Raw genomic sequence first — 18,509 nt, 5'->3', positions numbered from 1 at the left:
TATGATGCTATAATTAAAGCTGATATCAGTCTAATTTCTATAAATAATCTCTGCCGCTGCTGCTTGTATAAATGACATTGTAGTTCTATAAACATGTCATCACTGATTCAGAACTGGCTTGTCTAAACATGTAACTTGATACAATTGTTGTATTTCTGCTCCTGGTCTCTTTCTTCTGTCTCTACCTCACCTCCCTCTTGTACTACCTCTCCCCCTTCCTGTCCCCCACCTCTCATCTGCCCCCACTGAACTGAATTGAATTGAATTAAATTAAACTCACATCAAGATAACATTCAACACTAAAATTATCCAGTTTACATCATGTGACTTTGTGGTTTAAATGTTGATGAAAGTTTAAAATGTTGAAATAAAAATCAAATCATAGAAACCTGTCTGCCCATGGCTTTAGTTAAAATTCTTACCTAGTACACAGGTGCATTCATAGCTTGTTTCCCCCTTTTGGATACAAGTGCCTCCATTAAAGCAGGGTGAGGGGTTGCAGGGCAGGTAGCGGTTCTCGCAGTGCTTGCCCATGTACTCCAGAGGACACTGGCATCTGTACCCGCCCACTTCATTGATGCACACACCCCCGTTCTTGCAGGGCGACGGGTTTGCATCGCACTCGTTGACGTCTTGTTTGCAGGTCTTTCCGTTGAAGAATGGCGTGCAGGTGCAGATGTAATGAGACTCGATGGCAGAGCACTGGCCGCCATTGGCACATGGGTTCGAGGTGCAGGGGTCGGCTTGTTGGCACAGTTTACCTAAAAACACAGAGAATAGATGATGACGATGACAACAGATCATTCTATTCTAATAAACATATACAATTATATTTTTGCTAAGGTTAATAATTTCACTTTAGGACATTGTCATCTGTAGTTTTTCACAAATGGTTCTAGTTTATTTTAGAAAAAAGACACACTATCCTCAGAATCTAACCACTGTCTACTGCTATATCCTCCACATGAGGGTCACTGCTGGTGTCAATCCCAGCTGACAGAGGACAAAAGACGGGGTGCACAATGGACAGTTTGCCAGTCCATTACAGGGCCAACATAGAGACGGACAACTTACTTTACTTACTTTGACTTTAGAGTGTTCACTTAACCTCTGCATGTTTTTGGACAAGGAACATTCAGAATTCCACAAACTCAAAACTCTTAGAAACAAATGCCTGATACTTAATATCAAGCTTTGGTTCAATCTCTACATACATTACTTTACTGGTTAGATCCAGTACTGTGCAAAAGTCTGTTTAATGCTCAAGCATGTGTTAAACCTGGTGTAATGGACCTTTTTACATACAGTACAATGAAACATCACTGCAATGAAAATAGATATGAATGATGCAAAGATCCATCATTTTTTAATTTCACTTGAAATAAATATGTTCACATGACATTATGTTGTATAAGCCAGAAATAGCCCCTCCTCTTTGTTCAAAGACAATGGGCAAAAATTCAGTCAAACTTACGTACACTGACACAAAAGCTTGTTTGTATTTAGTGTAAATTGCATGTCTCTGGATATGCCAGATTTAAAATAAATAAATACAAATGTGTGCAACATAAGGAAATATGAACACATGTGCAATAACAAAGAAAGTCAAAAATCACAAAAGTAAAAAAATAAATAAATAAAAATACCGGATTGACCCTTAAATCGGCGTCCAAACCAAAATGATATGGGTTTGTCCTCAGTGCTAGTGTGGTGGTGGAAAGTGGTTTAGTAGTTTTTGCATAATTCTGCAAACAAATAAACCAACAAACCCACAAACAAATGGACCCAGACAAAAACATAACCTCTCTGGTATAAATAACCTGAATTATAAAGAAAACATGTTTTAAATGTGCTAAGACATAAAAACTGTGAGTAAATTCAGCTATTACTTTTCATCGTGTGATAAACGTGTCAGACATCGACCAGTGCTTGATTCAGAAACCACAGCTTTATTACCTGACCATCCAGGTGGGCAGTGGCACTTGTACGCCTGGAGGGTCTCGAGCTCACACGTGCCTCCGTTACGACACGGTGAGCTGAGGCAGACGTTGACGGGCGTGAGGCAGATGCGGTCAGTGTAGCCCGGTTTGCAGGTGCAGCTGAAGTCCACCGCGTTCCCTCTGGTCACGGCTCGACACGTGCCCTCGTTCATGCATGGCGAGGAGACGCACGGGTCACGAAACTGGCACCGGCTTCCTACATATCCATCCCCGCATCTAGTGAGAGACAAAAACCAAGTGGTCAGGAACATAATATCAGCTGACACTGAGCGAGAAGCAGGGTTCAGCTTGGACTGAAGGCACCAGTGATATCTACCTACCACCATACTCTGCTGTCTTATGGCTTCTTATATGAACTGCATTTGCTATTATTAAATAACTCATATGTTGATAATCTTCTGTACTTTTCTGTATGTATGCACAGCATTTGTTTTCTTAGCTAATATGGCTGAGTTCAGGTGGATTAAAGTATTTTTAAATTACTTTCATTTTAATAAATTAAAAGTGTGGATATCTGGCCTGGATTGGTTGGGGGTGAAAAAGATCATCGACTAATAAACATAAGATATTTTTTTCATTTAAAATTAGCAGTACAAAGAGTGGGAACAGTCGAAAGGGAATTTATATTTATATGTCCAATGATCTAATGTTTCTCAGTGCAGACTATTGTGCTTATAAATCCGCTGGTTGCATTAAAAGCGTTTCCCAGTGCGACTATCTGCTCTTTTAAAAGATAGTCCTGCTGTTTTTACAACACAGCAACACGACCATGAGAAGCTATGCTTTAAACAGGACATTCATCTTTCCGCTGTGATCCCCCCCGTGAACAATGTGTTAGAGGCTGTAAAACACAGCGGTCCGAACAGAGGGACGAGGGGGACGGACTACAGAGGTTTCTCACAGGTTGTGTGTCATTCATAAACGACGAGGGGGAGGTAGACGCCGCAGATCGCAGGGACACATTCACACATTATCAATTACAATGAGAGGAGCTTAAGAGAAGAGTCCCCCTGAGTATACACATGGCTAAACAAAGCGGCCACACACACACACACACACACACACACAGAACATCCATACAGGCATAGCTACAGTGTGTGCAGTCTCACACACACACACACACACACACACACACAGTGTTCATGACTGTGTGCATATTCAACCGTATTGAATCAGTGAACGGCGAGATGGATCGTGCTGTGGTTCTGTATGTTTTGTACCTGCTGTACATGTTAATCATGATATAAATTAGGGCGAGCATGGCTCTTGTGTTTGCTGTGTTGTCCAAAGACAGGTACCGTTTGATTGCCGTATGATTTCCAGCAACAGTATTGCAGTTTAAATACATCATCTGCTTCTACTTCCGGGTCAAAGACCGGGGAGGAAATTTTGGTCCATGCACCGAACACCAAGTCCAACTCCATGTTAGTCTGACTAAGACTAGCTTGATTTTAGTCAAACTAACTTGGACTTTTAACATAAAAACACTGCGGTTTGCATGCATGTTACTATCTGTTATGGCATGAGTACTCCCTGGTCCAGCTTTAGCTCAACCCTTACCGCCACATTTCTGTTTTCATCGCCTTCAGAGCTTCAGTACTGTTGTCAACAACACAGGGTGGCCAGAGAGGCCCGGGCAGTACAAAAACAAAGAAGCTACTCAATAGCACTGGAGATGAACACAAAAAAAAAAAACCCCGGTGGTATTTGGAATTTTCCTTCATAATCTGTTCTCTCTAAAACTTGAGACGCAAAAAAAGGAGTCGTGGTGGCACCCTTCAGCAGCTCACTTCAAACCCTTTTGTCACCACTCATTCATCCTCAGAGGAAGGCGCCAACTATTCAACAGTGTTTGAGCTGCAAGCCAACATTATGGCAGATTAAAAAGCACCGCACACCCCAACACCTCAGTGCTCGTGATTCTTTCCTCCCCAGAGAGGATTTTCAGCAGCATCATCAAACTAGAAATGGGAAGAGGATGAAACGGAGGAGACTGTGGCACAACCTCTGTCCAGTAACATGAAAGGTTTCTAAAAGTGAGTTCTTCTGCAAAGGAAAATTACAAGTTCTAGAAATCCCATTTTTTTTCCATCTTGGATTTGACAGAAAACTGCTCTCTTTCAATATTGTTGTGTTTCACTCTCATGCAGAAACAATATTGTGCGCTAAACATGCTCCAAAAATCCACCATCGCTCTCAAATACCTGAGCAGAGCCTGAGAGTCTGTTAGCCCTGAGGGGCTGACAAGACCTGGTCCCCAAACATTCCCAGGGGGTCCAGCCAGAGTGTGTGTGTCTGTGTGTGTGTGTGTGTGTGTGTGTGTGTTGGTGGGGGCCAAGCCGTGGCCTCTCTATGGGGACAGGGGTGTGTTTAGACAGGGTCTCCCTCTCAGGGGATTAGGCAGCCTGAGGAATGAGGCAAGGAAAAGAAAACATCACATGCAAGGCTGCCCGCTGCACAAACAGTAGCAATGAGTGAGTGGTGGCATGTGACCACCGGGAGCAGAGAGTCACCACCTCGTCAAGCAATACTACCACACCTGACTGAGGGAGCATGTATGTGTATACAGTAGCAGCACAGATTTTTTATCCTGTCCATCTGCAGAGGTTTTCAGCTCGGCTCAGCTCGGCTTGACTGATAGTACCTGGTGTTATTTTGGTACCTGCTACCGAACAATGCCGAACTGTAGATCAGTTAAAAAGACTAAACATACATTAATCTCCAACGTGTAGCAAGGACATTTCTAAAATCTCAATATTTAACAGAGGAGTCTGTATTCAATGATTCTAATGATTCAGTAAACCGAAAAGCACTGCTTTTGCTCCTCACTACGCACTGTGTGTGTCATGTATAAAACAACGTCACAGCAGTTCCTTGCAGCCGTGCTGCGACGACCCCACCCACGTTGAGGAGGTACTATAGTCATGGAAAGCGATGCGCCTGATAGTGCGAGAACTGTATAATGGAAAAGTGCCATAAAACCTTTCATGGGTGCCTCTTTTGTGTTTTCAGTCATACTCCAACCTGCTGAATGAATCTAATGGACAATTGTTGATATTTTAAGTTAGGCACTACAGTTGGCAGGCATTACATTTTATAAGGAAGATAAAGGATCTTCCTTATAAAATGTTAGGGGTTTTTTTTCTGGGGTATCTCACTGACCCATGTAAAGTTACTATTTCAGTGGATGTCCGACGACCTATTTTAAATATAGTTATATATAGAATTAGGAATTATTCAATATGTCTCAGGAAATGTTTCGTAACATAGTTTTCCTTGTCTACAAATAGTCCTTACATTACATTAACATTGCGTTCAAAACTTCTTATTTAGACACAAATTCAAATACGATTTGCAACAGGATTCAATCTATGGCATGATTTATTTTTAGCACTTGAGAATTAGGCAAAGTTTCCATTGTTTTTAAAAATAATTATGACATAGCTTCAAATTCTTCCACAGAGTTCATATGTCTCTGTACCCAGACCCGCAGCAGACAATAGACGTGTGTCTGTGTGTGCATGTCTGTGTGTGTGTGTGTGTGTGTGTGTGTGTGGCTGCGAGAAGGCCAGTCCAGTTTAGCCCCAGTAATGGCGGGTGCTGAGGTCGTGAGGCGCCACACAAACTCACTGGAAAAAGGCCGCAGGGAGCAGGTGCGCATGTTAATGAGGAGACGGCAGCTGCTGCCCCAGCCAGCCCCTCCCCTCCTGCTCCTCCTCAGCACCTCCCATGTCCCTTATCCCACAACTCTGCCTCCTTCCTCTTCACGGAACTCTATCCCATTACTGTCCCAAAGCCTGTACTGTAATAAATATGTTTATACGTGTTTATGCAAATAGGCTGAGTTTGGTGGAGATGATTCTTTTAAAGTTTTTTTTTCACATTTTATGAACATGAATAATACAATTGCTTTATGGGTGACTAGTTAGATGTGTCACTTTGGACTTTTAGTAATACTTTTTTTATAGTGTTAGTATCTCAATGGCTGTTTCCTCTAATAGCAAAGAAAAGACAGGAATAGCAAAGAGAGCATGATGAGTGGGCTCATTGTTTTTCCTCCTCATTCAGTGCTGACCTAAGGCCGGACATGCTCAGCTGTCAAACCTCCTCTTTCCTCTCCTTCCCTTAATTCCTCTTTCTCCCTTTCTACATCCCAACAAAATCTCTCCCTAAATCTTCTTTCATTATATATGGCTCATCCCTAAATTTCCTCATTATTGGTTTCACTTCCTCTCTTCAAAGCAGTATGGTCGCTGGCATCCACTCGCTCCCGCCTGTCCACCTTCGATCTTTCCCTCTAAACCTCACCGCGCGTCTCCGACACTGCATTTTATTATTTTTTTTCATTTGTAAAACAGCACATTTGGATTTATAAGTCTCGACAGACTAATGCTCACTATCCCTAAAACGTCTCTGCAAGCTGCTGTGTAACTTTAATCTGTAACTTTATTCTGCAGTCTTTGAGGCCGAGCATGCAGCAAAAGAAAAGCTTCAAATCCAAAACACACAAGCAGTCAAGCAAACAAAAGAGTCGGAAAGAAAGGAAAGTGGAACTGGTTTGGTTGGGTTCTTCGAGGGGAGACAGACAACTGGCAAACTTCTTACCGAGTTTGCCAACTCAAAAGGAATTTAAATGTTTACTCTCAAGAGTCTCCTGTCCCGATTCTTGACCCAAGAAACCTCAGTAGAGGCGTGCTGGCACCGTCACTTTATGGTTCCTTGAAAAACTCAGACTGGCTTTGAAAGCGGCATCTGCCCTCGCAAAAACACCCCAGTGTCTCACACTGAGGCCTGAAAGACAAACAGAGAGAGCCCCCTCGCCTTACCTCAGTGCACGTGGACGCACTGTTCAAACACACGCCGGCTGAGTTGCGAGCCGCAAGTCAACTCTAGCACACGCTAGGCAAAGAATGCTAACGGTTTGCTCTTTAACTTGGCGAGCGCCTGTCAAATACACGTTCAGGGCACAAAATGCTTTTACAGGCATTGTGCTCAGCGCTCGCAATACTTGACTGAATAGGAGCCTGAGCGTATAAATTGAGTGAGTAAGACAACAGATATTCAAATGACTCTTTTATGGAGTCCGACTTGTGTTCAAAACAAACAGTGATGCAGCTGCTTCAACAAGAGAGATCTGCCCGCCTTGCAAGCAGGATAATCTCAACAGCAGCAGGTAAAGCAAGCTGCTGGAAAGGTAAATAAAGAAGACATGAAAAGAGGGGCACAAATCAGAAGCTGAGCAAATATCAGGTGTTCGTACGGTATCGTATAACTGCGGGACAGCAGTGGAACTATCTCCGCGGTAAGGTCGATACTGTTATTATCTTTTCTGTCGCCCTGGCCCAACAGACCACATTGTTCTCGCCTGCACTCACTTCTGGGCCATCTCATGTTCAGTGGCTGCCACTGCAGCCCGTGGCAACAGGTCTGGTTCACTGATGGGATGCATAACAGGGGCCGGGCGGCGGCTCGAGCCTCCAGCAGATGTTGTGGTGACATCTGACCCTCAGCCAGGCGTCACTCGAAAAGGAGCTGTCCTCAAAGTCGGGGGCCAATCTGCCATCTGCTGTGCTTCTGAGGTCACACACAGATGGGGACAGAGGCTTTGAACGTAATATGTCTGCCACACGTGCACTGTATGCAAATACAGTAGCTGTAAGGGCCTCTCTGTGTGTCAAAGACACTTATTCAATTATTTAGGCACATAATGTAAAGCCCTGTAGGAGACAGAATGAGTGTCCAGCTTCTTTTCTGACAATGACTTCAATCGCAATAGTTTAGGTTAATTATGCTCTCAGCTTAGTTTACAGAGAAAACTCTTAAAGTCTATTTTATTCAAAGGCCAGTTGTTTAATTTCATTATGAAACTGTCTTTGATTTGCTATTTTCCATTTTTGGATGTGTTACACACAGTTACGACACTGTATTATAAACGTGAGACCCTATAGGGACCAAGTTAGAGCAGCAAGTTGCCATTTTATCATTCACTTTTGTTGTTGCTTACAATAGTCTGCTTGACAAACATGGAGTTTTGTTTGTAATCTGTCCAACAGTCTGTCTGTTCATGTTTCCTTTTTCCCCGCGGAGACTCTGCATTTGAAATGTTGCCAAGCGTCCAGATCTCAGACAATGCGGTGAAACGGATAGAGGGATGGCCAATAACGTTCAAATTAAAAACACACGCAGACAAACAGCAGCATTATCTCTTAACGTCTGTTATTGATATCACTCTTTTTCAAAGCCCTCGCTCACTCACTCGCTTGAGGCTTCTTCCTCAAGTCTTCAGTCAAGACTCGAACTGTGTTAGTGGAGCATGTTTGCACCTCGGCCCCCCTCATCCCTCCAGTCTCCCCACCACCCTTTCTCATTTCCTGGCTGTTTTGGTTGTCTGCCTAGTCTAAGTCCCCTTTATTCTTGTCTGATCTGTTTTACAAGCATTGCCCAGGGGGACTCTCTTTTGTCTCCATTCCTCTACACTTCCCTCTCCTTTTTTCAACTGCCCTCTTTCGCGTTGCGCATATGGAAGCTGACAACTCTACCATCACTGGTGCTGAAAGTCAACACAGAAAAAAAAACAACCCACACACGCTTAAATTCAGATTCAGCTTCGATCGCACAGATTGAGTCGACTGAAATAAAAATAGCTTTTTGGCTAAGGCCAACGCTGGCACTAAAACCGTCTTGTTGTTTGTTGTGGAGCTGAAACCAAAGTTACCACGGGATCCTCACTGGCCACAGAAATTACAGGGGAAGCGCTGCCCCTCTTTCTCCCTCCTTACATTCATCCTTTTTTTCCCTTCCTCTCTAATAGTAAAGGAGAGCTGACCTGACCAGCCCACATCTGGCAGCCTTCATTAGAGACCCTGTTTATTTGAGAGCAGTACGGACACAGCCCATGGGAAAGAACAAGCTCCCTCAGGGATCGACACTCAGTGTGTGTGTGTGTGTGTTCAGAGTCACAGAAGGTCTAATGACTTCTGCCACTGCCTACTTTACAAGGTTGGGAACCACTTAAATGCTTTATGGGCAACTGAAGGTGAAGCTGACGCTGCCACTGGACCCTGCACATGGCAACTTCAGGGCTTCAGACACAGCACATTAGACTGCTTCATCTTCGCTGCGTCATCCATAAATCAAACCCAGGATCAGGCTGGATTCATTTCAACATAATTATACACATGTAGGACATTAAAACATGAATCAGACGTTTGCCCGGAGAGGTTTTTCGGAGGTGAAATGCCACTTAATACAGGATTACATGTGTTTTGGGAGTTATCCAGACAGTTTGCTTTAGAGAAATGAAAAAGTATTCAAAATAAGAGTTCCTTTTGTCCCCTCTTAGATAATCCTGGCTCAAAACACTAAAACTGTCATGTGTGGACCCTTTATTTTCTCCCTCTGTAACAGATATCCCGATCATAACAAGCTGCTCTATTTCACTTGAGAGGCATCACACTCCATTCTCCTACATTTGCAGTGACTGACTCAATGTGTGCCTGGCAGTGAAAATGTGAGCGGGAGCTTAAAAGCACACCTGGCAGACAAAGTCAGTGTGTCTCAGTGCGCAGCTGAATAGGCAAAAACCACAAGTAATCATGAAGCACGCTGCTGTGGACAAGTGCACGTTCCTGTTCCGCTGTTATACTACAACACACAGACAGGTGGTCGGGCTGAAAGGAAGAGGGGGAAAAAAAGAGAAGAAATGAGGAAGTGTGCTTTATGCCAAGTGGCTTTGTCTCACAAGCACACACAAACACACACCGAGTCTCAGTCCACTTAGCCCGTGATCAAAGTTGATATGATTCGTCGTGACATATGCCAACCAGCGAGGCTCAAATATCACTAATTCCCCTGCATTTACCCCCGCCACCATTACCACCTTTTAGTGGCTTCATACAGCGAGAATGCTCGGCCGATCTGCCCTCTCAACAGCAGCACTTTTGCCAGAGGGAACCCAACACGACCAGCAGCGGCCACATTAAAAGCCTCGCGCTGTGTGTTTCTGGGTGTGCGATGATATGATCAGATACAGCACCTTTTCTTCCCCGGGAGGGTGTTTCCTGAACTCTGAATGGGGATGTAGGGGGAGGAGGGGTGGTGGTGCGGGTGAGGGTGAGGGTGGAGGGACGTTGAGATAGACTCATCTGACCACAGAAAACAGAGGTGCCATTGAAGAATCCCTTGAAGCGGAGGGACAAGGCTCACTTTCACTGAAGTGGATGTGTACTGTAGCAGTGGCCACACATACCAGCAAGGAATTCAATGACTTCAAATGACACTCAAACACAAACACACAAGTACAGGATTAAATCTCTTTTTTGTCAGATCCTAAGTGTATGTCGCTCACTCTGAAATGCCAAACATTTTCCACGTTCACGGTATTTCAAAGCACATGGTCCAAGAAACTGTCAGAAACCATGGAAAGTCTTTAAAATTTCTAAATTTTACTGGATCTGTTCCTGCTCTTATGATTTTATCCAGGAATTCTTGTCTGCGTTAAAAAGGAAAAGCATGAAACTTAAGTCTTGACATTGGCATGAGCAGTTTAACACATCATAGCCAATATATTGAATGTATCTCCAACTGAGAAATGTACTGATGGAGCTGAAAGCTCCAGCAAGAAAACGTGAACTTAGAGATTTTGTTAAACCACAAAGCTCCACTAAAGTTAAACCACTAAGGTTAAGAAAAATGTTTCATGCTTTGAAGACTTTACAGGGGACAGACACATCATTTACATACATTTGAAATAAAAAGTCACCGTGTCACTGATGGAATGAAGTATGACACAAATCCCGCCCTTTCCTCCCAGCGATCAACTCTATAACAGCTGAACTGGAATATACATCTGTCAATCATGTTGTTGATTTACAGATCAAATGGACAGACTTTAAACACACATGGAAGAGGAGAATATCGAGGACAGGATTATATGAACCTATTTGTTTATGTTGCTTTGGCGAAGCCAGGGATGAAGGTCTTGGGATTATTTTGTGAGTTGTTCTTTTCTTAAATGGGATTTGACTGATCATGGGACTGATCATGGGTTATCTGGACACTCTAAACCAGGGGTGTCAAACATACGGCCCTGGGGCCAGAACCGGCCCGCCAGAGGGTCCAATCCGGCCCACAGGATGAATTTGTTAAAATTTCACACTAATCTAAATGTAATGTCAAATGCTCCAGATACCCGTGACTAAATGTTTGTGCCTTTATAGATCCAGTGTGCTGTGTAAATAGTAAATTTAGGCATGATATTGTTGAAATTGCACTTATATTTCTCAAGAAATTTCATGTTTTGTAAAATTATTCTTCATTAAATGTAAAACAAAGGAGTTGTTCATAGGTTATTATTCTATTATTTTGCTATTTTTACTGGTCCGGCCCCCTTGAGATCAAACTGTGCTATATGTGGCCCCTGAACAAAAATGAGTTTGACACCCCTGCTCTAAACTGACCATAGGTGTGAGAGTGAATGGTTGTTCATCTCTGTGTTTTGGCCTTGCGATGGACTGGTGGCCTGTCCAGGGTGTACCACGCCTTTCCCCCCGTGTCAGCTGGGATTGGCACGAGCTCCACCCTCTTGTGGAGGATAAAGCGGTAGACAATGAGGCAGATTCGACTGATGATTTCATATTTGTAGTATTTATGTCTGGCCAAAGTTATGGTACTTAAATAAATTTAGATAGGAGCCCGAACAGCTGCCCAATACCAGTATGGCTGTTGAGAGGCAAAACTTTTCTGAGAATCCAAATCACTGCTGTGTTTCATTATAGTATAATAATTTATTTATAGCCCACAAACTATCATTCATCAAATAAACTATCAAAGACACTTTGCCAATAAAAATTCACAATCCGAAACCCCAGATGCTCAAAATGATTATTCTGTGTTAATGAATTAGCTAAACTTCTGGTGTATAGTACTGATGTTATTCATACCTGCCAACATGTACATCTTAAAACCCCCTTCATCATGTGACTCTCAGCTTTCAACAGGCCGTTAGAAGTCACCAGTTATCGTCACAGTGACTAACTGATGATGAACATCAGTAATGTCTCAGTTCTCCTGAACAGACCCCCGGACAGCTCTCATCTCTCCATTGTGCCGCTGGAATCTGGGAGAGATTTATCCTGGTCTGGATGGGCTCGGCCCCGTCACTCACTGCTCTCTGCTGCTGCTGCTGCTGCTGCTGCCAAACCTCTAAAGTAAATGAGAGACCTCCTCAAAGCTCTTTAGAGATAAACCTCAGTCAGGATCTCACTTGGGTCAGGAGGGCCAAGATAAGTAGAGAGGATGGTATTTATGTTATGGCATGTCAAGGAGGCATATCTGTCAGACTATATGAAACTGAAGCTGCCAATACCTCTTACTTGACCTCCACATAGCGCAAGTGGTTTTGATTTAGGTGAAACAAGCTCAGAAATGTATGAGAAAAGAGTTAGTCTCAGGGGAAAAACTCTCCTTAATATTTATAAAACATCCTTTATCTTATTTGCTTAAATCTCCCTGTCTGTCTGTAGCTGTTTAATAAAACAAACAACACGCTTCATGGAATGATTGGCTTTAACTGTCATCACTAACCGACCCTGCTCATACACCACCAAAGCAGAGAGGATACCTGGAAGTCTGCAAGCAAGTCACAGACAAAAATGCAGGAAAAAGTGCATCCAAAAATTCCACAAAAGACAGGATTGCCATAGGCCATAGATTTAAGGAAACACAAAAACGTCAGGTCTTGAATTTCAGGAGACCAAAGAGGATCTTACAAACTGTTAACTAATCACCAAAATATCAATTCAACCATGTACGACATTAGTGAAGTGATACACTTGACACTTGACACGACTTTCACACTCCTCTTAAAGGTACGTCAACAAGACAAACATCATCGTTCAAGGCTCCAAACAGGATCCACCTGGCAGCAATTATTCCTCAACTGTCCATATCCTGATGCTGGCAGCTGTGCCGCTTCACCACAGACACACCAGTGACCGTGTGAATGCACTCACTGTGGAAATCATCAGTTGTTGCAGGAAGAAAATGGCGTTGTGAATAACCACTTGTACTATAGTTACACAGTGTTTTATGGCTCTGGTGAATCTTTGTCTTTGACCATTTTTCTTTCTTATTTCATTAATACCATAGCCTTGAGTTTGTGAAAATGGATCCGCCTTACTTTAACTAGTTCCACTTTCTCACATAACACATCAAAAATAACCTTCCAGAAGAGGTCGGGCTCATGGTGTTTTATGGGAGAGTGGTGAGGGCGAAAGAGAAGAGGAAAATGTACTTTCACACAATTTCCTGTTAAATCAACAGCTCCAAGTTTCTGCCACAAACACTTTCTTGCCCAAACCTCATGAAAGCTTTAAAATATGAGAAAATAAATGCAGGAGATCGTCTGGATCAGACACATTCCCAACAGAAGGAACATTTCCAGTGCTGCCTGTGTCGAGAACGCAGGAATTGCCCACTTTGCCCCACAGAGTGGGAGTGATGTATTGCTTTTGGTGGCTCTGTGTGTCTGTGTATGTGTGTGTCTGTGTGTGTGTGTCTGTGTGTGTGTCTGTGTGTGTGTGTGTGCTTACGCACTTGCTTGCAATATGTGCAACAGAGGCCGACAGAGGCTTGCTAGAATATTTTTTTTAAATTTAAGTGAACATGCAACCTTGTGCTCTGGAGTCCGACAGAGGCTTGCTGTGTGAATGAGGAGAAGTGTGCCATCTCTGATTGCCTTGTTCTCTGTGAAGTGTATAAGAAGATTCCTCGTCACCTGAGCTCACTGTGAGTTTTTTGTGGAAGTTTGAAAAGGGGTCATGGCGGGAAAAGTTTTCAAAAATGATGAGGAAAATTTGAGTTCTCGCACTCAGCCCCAGGAAAATGTCTGGACTTCAGTGACTGAAAGCAGATTAAGAGAGGAATGTAATCACCCTGCACACAATCTCATTGAAACTTTTTGTCCTCTTTTTTTTTGTATTGTTGCCCATCTCCAAGTTTAATTGGAGGAGCCTGAGCAGGAGGACAGTGCAGGCACACAATGCTGGCTTTGTGGCACAGTGAGGAGGTGAAGTGTTTGGGGGTGTAATTGAGGGGTGGCGGGGAGCCAAGATAGCGGCCTGGGCCTTGCACTCCAGAAGCTGAGAGTGACCCAAAAGGGCTCCCAGTCATCTCAGCGGCAGTCAGGTGGCACTGGACTGGACTAGACCGTTGGAAACACAGCCAGGCACAAAGAGTGATTGATGTTTGAAAAATTAGAGTTTGGGGGCAGCTCAGTTGCTTGTTGGTCAACATTGGTCAAAACATCAACGACTAGAAAAACCTCAGAGAGACAAACTTGGCATCATTTTTTTCAGTAGGTTAAAAAACATCTATCGTCTCCAGTCTGTCTAAAGGAATGAGAGCGGGTGACTGAAGACCAGTGAGGAGGCGACAAAATCCCAAGAGAGAGGGGGGGCTAGTGGAGAGCTTGGGTAGGAGGACAGGGTCTGAGGGTCTCTCTGGGAAGCCTCACCAAGATTAGTCACACAGAATTAATCGCAGCAGAGAACAATGGTCACCGAGCTTCTGGCAACCCCAGCTGTCGCTCCATGAAAGAAAAGAAAAACAAGATTTAGGACGGCCAGAGTTTGGCTGCAGAGGGGAGAGTGTGGTGGCATTAACACACACACACACACACACACACACACAGTGACCCCAGCAGTCCTCATCAATGTCCCCTCCATCTCTCTCTCCCAGAAATAGCAGCACTGGTATGAGATCTCCACCTTTGGAGCCCAGACCGTCACGTCAGAGTCCACAATCACACACTTCTGCATCGTCCAGCGCCGACACCAACACTCTCGCGCCCTCAACATTCACCGCTGAAAAGAAGCAGGAAGACAGATGTTTAACTTACTTGCACTCTCCGGTCCCATCTGGAGTTGTTTCGCATCTCCCCTGGTTCGAACATGACTCCGTGAGCGAGGAGCATATCAGGCCTGTGAAAGGAGAGTTTTAATACACCAATACACAACAAAAACTCCCATCAACAGTGTCAGAAAATATGGTTAACTCCAGGTCATACAGCACAGATATCCCCACAGACACTTTGACACTCATGTGTGGAATGGAGGTGAGACTCTTGTCACCTGAAGAGTGCAGTGTTTGAGGTGAACATGGGTTTGACACAGGACACACACACACACACACGCTTACACTGTACGTATATAAAACCATCGTTCTGAAGCCAAGCAGCAAATACATGCATTTACAAATAAGGAAGAAAACAATACTGTGAGCTGGAGAAAACCTGACATGTCTGGGATGATGCCAACAGGTGCATGGAAGCAAATTTGATGAGAGAAAAATCACAGTAAACTAGTAAAAAGTAAAAGGAAACTGCTCAAAGTTCAGCTCATCACTTTACAAACTAAAATGAAAGGTTCAAGTTACTCAAACTTTATGACTTACTTTACTACGAGTTAACATGATTACAAACAATCTAACAAAAACAAACAACAAACTTCATTCTATAGCAAACTGATGAGAAAGTGCCCAGAAGCAGTGATGTAAAATAACGCGCCACTCACCTCGTGTTAGTCCGATCAGCGACAACAAGAAAGTTAGTTTGGCAAAGAAAATATACATTCCTTCTGGTTTAAAACGTTTTTACAAGTCCACGTGGCTTTTTTCATAGATCCGACGTTGTGTCTCCCCTTTACGACAGGTGAAAAAAAACGGACCAAAACAGTGAAGAACAAGTCAATAACAAACTAAGTTTCACTGCATCCCTCAGCGGATCCTCTGCGCGCGAGAGATGTTGTCACTTCTGTTCCCGAGTTGGAAATGACTTGAGGGACGAACCACATCACTGACTGCTGCTGCTCACACACACACACACACACAGAGGGGCGTTACACACACACACACAGTACAACTTATCTTTCTTCCCCAGCGTGTTTTATAAGTTAGTGATTGGTTAAATAACAAGTCTTCATCATTGTAATTAGACAGAGAACAACTGAGCACGAGTACAGTCATTACCTTAATTTATTATCATTATCATTATCATTATTATTATTATCTCAAGTTTTAAATTATTTCGTTTATTAAGAATAATGAATCAGGACCTGTGCTATACTTGCTCTGATTTACGGTTTATGAGATCTTGTTGTTTTGTAGGGCATCTTAAAGTTGATTATATTTAGTTATATTTCAATTAAGAAAAAATCTTCACAAAAGTGTTTGCAACCCAAAATGTGCACCTCAGTTAGGAGCAAGGGATTTGAATATTACATTAAAATATCATAATCATAATAAGACACTTTATTCTCAACACTCAAGGTCACCTTACATACAATGCAAACACATAACAAGTTAAAATATATAATACAATATAATGAAAGACAATATAATTGGACAGTGCTGCGTGGTGGCTATTTTGAACAGGTGAGTTTTCAGTTAAGATTTGAAATGAGGGATAGAGTCAGTTATTCACATGAGCCCTGACAACTGTGATATTATAACACTTGAAAACATTAAAGAGTGGGAAACAAGGAGAGAACACTCTGAAATGAATCTCTGAATCACAGCTCAGTGTCAACAGTGTGTGTTTAAAAGCCCACATCAGTGCTGCATGAGGGCATCACAACCTGACGGAGCATGGGAACCAGTGTGCCTCGTAGCAGTTAGGATCTTCTTCACTGATAAATTACTGCTGACTGCAACTTGTGCAAAACTTTCACTCAGCCGGTCTGCGGAGTCAGCAGAAAGTTACGGCAGGTTCCCATCAAGTGGTATGTGAATGGAGCCGGAGCAGTTTCACACAGGTACACTGCTGTGATGGTACACACTGCTGACATCACTGAAAACACCTGCACTTCTGGGGAAGGTGGAAAATGACTAATGAGAATGAAACAAATGACAACCAGAACACCATCCATCAATCTTCTACCGCTTTGTCCTCAACCTGAGGGTCGCGGGCTGTGCACCTGAACACCCTGGACAGGTCACCAGTCCATCACAGGGCCACATGTAGAGACCAATAACCATTCACTCGCACACTCATGGTCAATTTAGAGAGTCCAATTTGCCTAATCCCCAAATCTACATGTCTTTGAAAAAACCTACGCACACATGGGGAGAACATGCAAACTCCATGCAGAAAGGCCCTTGTTCCGACCGGGTTGTGAATCTGTGTCTTCTTGCTGCAAAGGCAAAAGTGCTAACCACTGCACCAACTGTGTGGCCCACAAACAGAAACACATCGAAGATAAATAAGTAAATAAATACAGTGTTTCCAGCTTAATGAAAGGACATACTGGGCTCTGGCCCAAAAACCCTCACAAGTCAGGGGCCTCTGACCGTAAATCATAAATAAGTAGCTAAGTAAGTAAAAACATCAAAACTGCTTGTAAATTTCACATTACATAAAAAATATGCATCATTATGATATTTGAATATGTTTATTTTACAGATGGATGAATTTTTTTTAGAATATTATCATTAACTTAAAGCTGATGTGGTTCTTTACTATGGCTCACACATTGTGTTGTTGTCATTCATGACGACACAGGGTGGAGACGCTGTGTCGTCATGAACATGTTTTTTGGAGTGGACGAATTTTGATTAGATAGAACATTATAAAACCCTCAGGTTCCTTTGAGAAATTTAGGAAGGGTTATGCACCGCCCGGGAATCGAACCCGGGTCACAAGAATGGGAATCTTGCATGATACCACTACACCAGCGGTGCTTAGTGCATTCACAGTGATGTTAAAAGAAAAAAAATGAAAGAATAGAGAGCAATCGAAAATGCAAACAAAGGTCTGCCATGTCAAGATCACTGATGTCTGCAGAAAAATCTCTTCTTGTTGTACCTATAGGTCGAGTGCTCCCACACTGCCTGTTTTTAAATCTCCACTAAAAACCCACTTCTTCTCCTTGGTGTTCCCTGACCATGTATAAGAGTTGGCAGTTTTAGTGTTTTATATTTTCTATTGACCTTCTGTCTGTGTTTCATTGGTTTTATATTCTGTTTTTATAGTTTTTTGTATTGTTTGTAGTTCACATTCATTCATATCCTGTCTGTTTTATGTATTTATGCAATGTATAGCACTTTGGTCAACTCTGTTGTTTTTAAGTGTGCTATAGCAGTGATTCCCAAACTGGGAAAGTGATGTAGTGGCTACACAGACAGACACAAGTTTTCTTTTTTAAGTGTGTGGGAGTGGGGGTACATGGCTGGAGTTCAATTATCAGGGACTGTGAAAAGTTTGGGAACCACTGTGCTTTAGAAATAAATTTGGATTGGACTGGAGCACAACTGTCATCATCCACCCATGAATTCATGTGGTAATCCGTGTGCATCTAAAAAAAAGACCATACATATGGGATCAGATACACATGCGTGGAACAGCAGACACTGACCCTCATGTTTGCAAGCACAGTATGCCTTTGCAACTATCTGCACAAAACTTATTTGACTGTGTTTGAATTTGTTTTATTTTGAAAACAAACAGCAGTACAC

At 42.9% G+C, this 18,509-nt stretch overlaps 1 protein-coding gene and 1 non-coding gene across 4 annotated transcripts in view; both read right to left on the bottom strand.

Annotated features, from left to right (window-relative positions):
* LOC122769275 (neurogenic locus notch homolog protein 1-like) overlaps positions 1-15,815 on the bottom strand; it is a 45,457-nt gene extending 29,642 nt beyond the window's left edge. For all 3 annotated transcript variants that reach the window (XM_044025691.1, XM_044025692.1, XM_044025693.1), the window contains exons 1-4: positions 15,572-15,815; positions 14,899-14,980; positions 1,957-2,216; positions 423-761 (exon numbers count right to left, since the gene is read on the bottom strand). In XM_044025691.1, the coding sequence (XP_043881626.1) occupies positions 423-761; positions 1,957-2,216; positions 14,899-14,980; positions 15,572-15,629 (739 nt within the window). In that variant the 5' untranslated portion in view covers positions 15,630-15,815. The remainder of the gene's footprint in view (positions 1-422; positions 762-1,956; positions 2,217-14,898; positions 14,981-15,571) is intronic.
* Positions 15,816-17,664: 1,849 nt separating this feature from the next.
* Positions 17,665-17,735, bottom strand: trnag-ccc. The gene has a single exon. It is a non-coding gene; the product is annotated as a tRNA-Gly (tRNA).
* Positions 17,736-18,509: the final 774 nt, after the last annotated feature.

This window comes from Solea senegalensis, linkage group LG5 (genome assembly GCF_019176455.1).
Source record: "Solea senegalensis isolate Sse05_10M linkage group LG5, IFAPA_SoseM_1, whole genome shotgun sequence".
Taxonomy (NCBI): Eukaryota; Metazoa; Chordata; class Actinopteri; order Pleuronectiformes; family Soleidae; genus Solea; species Solea senegalensis.
This window is presented reverse-complemented; position numbering and strand designations above follow the sequence as displayed.